Genomic DNA, 7,157 nt, shown 5'->3' with positions numbered 1-7,157 from the left:
TGTTTCCTTTCTTCTGAGCCTTTTTTCTTCTGATGCAGGCTGATGTCTATTAGTCAGCTGATGTCCCAACTAGTTAAGACTAACAGTTAAAGTAACAGTCAGTGTATGAGAAAGTTAATGTGCTTGGCCACTGGCAAGGATAAACCAGATGGGGCTTTATTTATTTTTTCTTTTCTCCTTGAAGTCCTGTAGGTCACGAGATATTTGGACCCTGATCAGTTGGCTTGCCCTGCAATGTGATTTTCACTGTCACTGCCATAGTCCGCATCGGGGTCATCCTCTTCCTCATCGTATTCATCGTAGATCTCTCCATTGACGTCATCGGTCTGCATCTCTTCCTTGATATGAGGCTCTTCGCCTTTGATGCCGTAAGTGCTCTGGATGACAGGCATCCCGGGCTCCGGGCTGCTGGACACGCTCGAGTGCTCGGAGGGCAGATGTGGGGAAGGCATTCCTGCCATGGCAATGGCTCCTGGGTAAACTACGCCCGCGGTGGCAATGGGAATCTGTGCTTGTTGCCTGCCATGGAGAAAAAGTAAAAGGATGTTTGAATACTGGAAGGAGTAAAGGGAGGGCAAGTACAACAGCACTTTGCAAGCCCGTAGCATACATTCTTGGGCATGCAGGAGAAGCTCCTGGATGGGCCAGGCAGGACAACCCTTTTATCAATATTCCACACTCCCCAACTGATGCTCTTGAAATGAACATCAAGCCCAAACGAACTTCACTGATAAGAAAACCCAATCTCTAAACATCCCTAACTGTACCTGAACTACAGAGCTTCAGCTTGCCTGCCTGTGTCGCAGACTTCTTTACTGGGTAAACTGGGTGTCCCACGAGCTGCCAGCCAAAAATAAACATCCTTTCAATTGTAGTCCAACTTAAAAAAACACATATTTTGAAAATCTCCCTTTTAAATAATCCAAGCTGCTGGCAGGACTAGACATAAAAGTAACACATTGCCAAGAGGAGAGACGTGGTGAGGGCTAAGTAGATTGCACAGGGATGGGGAAGTGCTGTAGGAAAGTACAGTGGATGAGGAGAAAGCACGGCAGGTCTCTCCAAAGAGGCAATGTTTACTCCATGTTCTCTCAGAGACCTGGCCGTTATTAGGGAGAGGACCCATGGGTTTATAGGACGATCACTAAGGGCCTCCCACTGGAAGGTGATAGCTTCCACAGTGAGCAGCACTTCTGAAAAGCAGAACCTTTGAAGGAAGGTGGATAAAACTGGGAAAAGGCAGACTTAAAACGGAAGCCCGTATTATTTAAAAATAAATAAAAAGTAAGCAAGCAACATGAGCATTTGAGAAAATCCTCTACAGGATGCCTTTATACGGCATCTAAGCCTTGGAAACCTGTCTGCAGTAATGAAAGAAGAATTATTCCAGGCCATAGAAATTCCCTTTGCATCAAGAACACTAGCAGTGTTATACCAGTGTTTGTTTCCCTGAGAAGCTTCAGGGTCCCAACAAGCCTAGAGGTTTAAAATTCATGCTCCTTTTGTTTCCTTGCTGCATGAAGTAATTCCATTGCAGTAATACTCTTCAGTACATGCTGCACATTGTAATGTCATCAGCGGTGTGTCCATCTGCACTGAAAAGCCTTGCCACAGGAGACAGGGCAGAGTCTCTTGAGATGAACATTCTTAATTAAGAATGAAACCCTCCCCTGTTCCCCTGCCTGCCTGTGCCCTGGCTGTACAGTAAGCCTTGCACAGTACAGTGATCCTGAAAGACTTTCCTCTGCCAAACAGCTTTACATTTGTTTGGAATTGCTTGCTGCATTTTCAGATACTTCCTGCCTGCCATTTGAGCGAGGCCTCCCTCCGCACAGTCCTTATTTCCGTGTTTCTGAAACAAGTAGAATTTGTGTCAGCTGAAGATATAGCTCTTAAAAGTAGGGAGCGGATCTAATTTGCATTTTATTCTTAATTCAATAGGAAGGCTTTTGTTTTCTGGAGTCAGCATTTCTGTAACAAGATTCAGCACACTTAAATTGCTTTTAATATTTAACAATAGGAACACTTTGCACTTAAACGGTGCTTTTCAGAGTGCTTTTCAAATATTAAATAATTTAAGAATAGTATTTTTCCACTTCTATAGGATGTCCACTCGAAGGATCATAAAGCAGTCCTCAGATACTAATGTATTAGGGCTCTCAGCAGTCCAGTGAGGTGAGCTTACCCCACCACCATTAAAGATGAGCTCACTGAGACACAGGAGAATTAAGTACAAGAGTTGCAAAAAATGCCCAGTCCTTCCCATCGTGATGCCTTCAGACAGGCTTTCAGCATGTCCCAGCAGCTGGCATAGCCACAGCTCTTGTAACCTGAACCACTTATTTTGGTGCCCAGGCAGGAGCTGGACTGGTGTTTAGAAGTGTAGTCCTAAATGACCTGTACTGGGAGATGCAGCAGATGGGGAACTAAAACCAGGAATGCAACTGTAGTGCTGTGGCTGCCAGAATCAAACACTGACCCCACTGCAGTCATCGGACGCTTTGACAGTAACTTCTACAAAGATTTCACCCCAGGTTCGGTGCTCTAATGCCCCAGTGCAAATTATCTCCTGAAATGTCTTGATTTCAACGTCAGCCTTGTTTGGACAGCTAAGTATTATGCAGAATGTTACAAGGTTAATTTTTTTTCCCATGATGAAGCATGCATGTTAACCAGATAAGCAGTGTTTTGGGGGCTCTGTTGCCACCTATTCTTTCTCCAGAAGGCCCCCCTCCTCTTTTTTTAATCTCTTGATGCCAAATGTTGGCTGACTTCCCTGTGTTTGTTTCAGTGCTTACCATTGGGATCACTGGACCTGCCAGCGCCACAGGGTTAAGCAGCTCAAATTTCTCTGCTGAGCGGCTTATTGTAACAATGCACACTGTAGATGTTTAAAACACAGTCTGATGACACTTAACAGTTGCTGGACAGATATTCTCTCCTTTATTGCTACTTCCAGCCGTTAACTAAAGATGTGCAATTCAGTTAATATTAAAATTATTCCAAATTCAGATGAAACAGAACACAAATTCCATTATTTCTGAGGGTTGCTCTTGTTGCTGGTTTTGCTTTTTTAAAGACCACTGCGTAGCTTTTAATTTTCTGGACTGAATACAGAAATATTGCAGAATATTTGATTACTTCCCATTCTTTTCATCTGCTGTAACCAAAACCAAGGAGTCTGCAGAAGGAAAATGCATGCTAGTCTTCTAGGCAGATTTTCATCTAATCATATCAAGCTGATCTATTAGCTGTTTATCAGAACCAGTCTTCTTGAAATTTATGCTCAATACAAAGCATTTAGCTTACTGTACTGGAAGACACCCCCTAGTATGACAAATGCTGTCACGATGAACAACGCAAACAACTTCATGCCTGATAGGAATCAACTGAGCCAAGTCCGTATTCCAGCTCCAGTTCAGTATGTTCAACAGTCCTTTTGCAGACCACTTGCCACAGATCATACTGAATACAAACTTGTATTTTTGGCTTTTGGATTGAGAGGCACTACCATAGATTCATTCAGATATACTCTCTGAGGCCTCATAATAAAGTAATACTTACAAGGCTTTATTAGAAGACTTCCGTTTCATTGGAAAATCTTAAGCTTTTTTTTTTTTCTTTTGCATGATCACAGTGGAAATGAGACAGTTGGCCGAAGCCGTAAGATGAGTATATAGCAGAGCCAACAAAAAAATCCCTAACTGCCTAACTTCCTCCTGGAACACATTGTTTTAAAGTATAAGCTTCATATTCTGTTAGCAATATATAATGTTCTTGCCAATAAAATATAATAACATTTACCAAACTCAATTAAGAATTCTCCCTGAAATTTTTTTTTGCTGAAATGAGCGGTAGTTTTTAAAGGTCCCATACCCAACATTAAAATACTGCCTCATCTCCTGGCGTCTATTGCGCATGATAGCCTTGTACTCGCCAATGCGTAGTTTTTTGCCATCTACAAGGCAGGTACGCTTCGGCCTTGGCTTGTATTTGTAGTCTGGGTATTTCTCCAGGTGCTGTTTGCTGAGTCGGGCCTGCTCCTCATAGTATGGCTGCTTCTCTAGGTTTGTCATAGCTTTCCAGCGAGATCCTGTCACAAAAAAGAAAGAATGAGAAATGAGATTCTACTCATCCACAAACACTGAAAGGCAGAGAAACAAGTAGGTCACCCAGAACAAGATACCTACGGTCATATTGCTTTGGGCTGGGAATCTGTCAGAGCTACTAGACAGGGGTCAGGTCTTGTTTGTATTTGACTGGTAAACCTCTTGGGTATGGCCAAAAGGCAGAGAGAGATGATACTGGATGTTTGGACTCAATATTTTACTGAAACTTATCCACATTATAATGTCTTTCAGGTGGGAAGTAAAACCATCATCCTGATAATGAGCAATCCCTGACACTTTGTTTTAGAAAACAAGGCGGTCTATTTTAGTGGAATGGCCAAAGACCCTTTAGATACACAGAGTCTGCTCTGCTACGTCCCCCCCACTTTCCTTTGGCTACGGGCCTGTTTTCAGCTCCTGTTCTACAGGAGGCACAACTCCCGTGTGCTGCAATCCAGTCGCTGTGCTCCACCGTGGCTGGACCAAGGCATAAACTCTGGATATGCACGTGTCTACAGCTTAGTCTTTCATGACAGATACCGTATCTTTCTAGCTTCCAGGTTTGTGAGAAGCAGAATACGAACTGATCGTAAATGTTATGCTGCTGGGTACAGGAGCCTGCAAAGACCCTGAAGCAATACCTCTAAAAGCTATAAACTACCCCATATGTCTCAGTGGGGTTTTAACTCCAAGACCAAGTCTTGGTGAACACTGCCAGCTCCAGCTTAAAGAATTTAGTATGTGTCATGAAAGGAAGAGCACTGGGATACTGGCACACCTCTCCGCGGAGCTGCACTATGGCTTCATTGCTGGCTGCCTTGTTTCTGACACTCTGGCTATGTTAGTGTGGATATTTGAGCTAGGGAAATAATGAAGACTTTACAATTTTTTCCAAATACCTCCTGAAATTTATAAACTAGTGTTTCTTAAAGGACATAATATGGGAGCAGAAAGTAAAATTTCTTGAATCGGTTATCCTATTTTATTTTTCCATGAACTATAGAAGTGCTTCAGGGTAAGATACGTTTCAAATAACAGAAATAGTCCAAGCTGCGAAACATGTGGCCTAGAAGGAAAACTTTATTGGAAAATAGACGATTTTCCCATTGGAAAAAAAGTTTGAATAGTTTCTCAATTTAATGGGTTCATAATGTCATATGTCATACTTGACTTCCTCTTGTCCTTCATTTTTTATGGTTACTCATACTGTACTTAGCTCATGTTATTACTCAGGATGGTCTTAGCTCACTGTGCCCCTAAGACTCGCAATATAGAGAGCGCAGTTATCCCTTCCCAGGAAAGAAAACAGTTTGGTTCTCTCTAGAAAGGCCTCTTCTGATTATTGACACCATTTTCCCCAGTGCTCTTTGTATCTTTATTCCAAGCTGCAGTTTGGGCTTCTGGAGTGAAGGGCTAACAGGCTGGTACAGCCTGACCTCACACCTAGAGATAACCAATTTGTAAATAATGATGTCTTTGTTCTGAGAGGAGCAATCATGGACATTCTTTTCTCAGATAACATTACTTTGGAGTCAAACCCATCATTTTTTCGTGATGTTTACAACACGTAACATGCAGAGATCCTCCAGCTAGTTCTGGAATGGGAAACAGTTTAATTACATTGTTATTAGCGTAGGCACAGCACCGTATTAGTATGACTAGGTGGTTTCCAGGATTTGGACTAAAACTCCTGCACAGTACTTTCTATGTCATACTGAGCTGGTGTATGTGCACGGGGATCTGTGGCAGGGCAGCAAACCTCTGCGGCCAGAATCCTGGTCAGCAGCTTTGTCTCCTGCAGAGAAGTTATTCCAAGCTTTTTCTGGCAAAAAGAGTGGCTAGAAAAAGTGACACCAACTTTCCACACGTAGTGCCTCCTAGATTTTGGGCTAAATGACACAGTGATAAACCTGTGGAGAACGCCAAAACACTTAACACCTACTAATGCTGCATAAGATGGAAACATAGATAGGGCCTGCGGTGAGAGATGTTAAGAGTTCAGGGTAAAGCACATGAGCTCTACTGGAACATGCCCAGATGTAGGTCTACGTTCAAATTCTACCTCATAGACACCAGCACACTGGTGTTTTAGCATATGAAGGAAATCAAAACTTAGTCTAAATCTAGAGTCCTCTAACCACAGACCTGCTGTAGTCCCAGTGGCTTAGAAAAACAGCCCCAGCCCCATTTCCAGCTGCTGAATCAGTTTTTATTTATGAATAATAAAGTTGAAAACCTCAGTCTTTAGACAAATCTTGACACTTGCTTTACATGCTGTGAGGGAACCTGCAATGTAGGAACTCAGATGTATTTTGAGACAGATGGACAGACAGAAAGGTAGCAATTAAAATAGCCATGAAAATGTTCTATCCCAGCACAATTCCTCTTTCGCCATGCTAGCTCACTTGCTGCAATCGTACAGTCCGATCTGGCCAGGCAGATTCCTACCCCCTCATGTGAAAAGATCTGTAAAGAGTGGGTGAAGTTAGGCAAACACTAAGTCTTTGCAGGATCGGGGCCATAAAAACTGAAATTTTGATGCATAATATTTGTACATACAGTTACACATACAATATCTATACATAAATGTAATTCGTTATGTTTTTCCTTCCTAAGCTCAATACAACAACATCCTGGCAGTCTCACCTCTCTTCCTAGCAAATTTTTAATAGCTGCCTTCTGCAGTGGTACCTCCTCTTATGACTTTACCGTTTTTACAAAATATTCTTATTTCCTAGTATGTTTTGAAGTATCATAAACAATTAAACAAACAATGCTGTCAAAATAAATTTTGAAAAAGGGCACATTTTCTGATGATAAACCCTTGGTTTTGACATTTTATCATTTTCACTTATTTTCTTAGTAATATACAAAATCCAGCCAGCTCTCTGATTGGTCTTAATCTGCAATTTTCAAAGTCTGAAGAACATGTAACTCTGATCTTTGAATTTATGCGCGTAGACAAGCTAGGCTATGAATGAGTATCGTCAATCAACATAGTAAAACTGGTTAAAAATAACTTGTGTTTGGACGAAATATATTTGTAAT

General features: G+C 41.9%; 1 protein-coding gene across 8 annotated transcripts in view; it reads right to left on the bottom strand.

The window, feature by feature from the left end:
- Window positions 1–215: 215 nt before the first annotated feature.
- The window catches only part of SOX5 (SRY-box transcription factor 5), a 293,400-nt gene continuing 286,458 nt past the window's right edge, over window positions 216–7,157 (bottom strand). For all 8 annotated transcript variants that reach the window (XM_075709827.1, XM_075709845.1, XM_075709835.1 and 5 more), the window contains 2 exons: window positions 3,877–4,093; window positions 216–519 (listed from right to left, as the gene is read on the bottom strand). In XM_075709827.1, coding sequence (XP_075565942.1) covers window positions 216–519; window positions 3,877–4,093 — 521 coding nt within the window. The remainder of the gene's footprint in view (window positions 520–3,876; window positions 4,094–7,157) is intronic.

The sequence above is a fragment of the Pelecanus crispus genome, chromosome 1, assembly GCF_030463565.1.
Source record: "Pelecanus crispus isolate bPelCri1 chromosome 1, bPelCri1.pri, whole genome shotgun sequence".
Taxonomy (NCBI): domain Eukaryota; kingdom Metazoa; phylum Chordata; class Aves; order Pelecaniformes; family Pelecanidae; genus Pelecanus; species Pelecanus crispus.
This window is presented reverse-complemented; position numbering and strand designations above follow the sequence as displayed.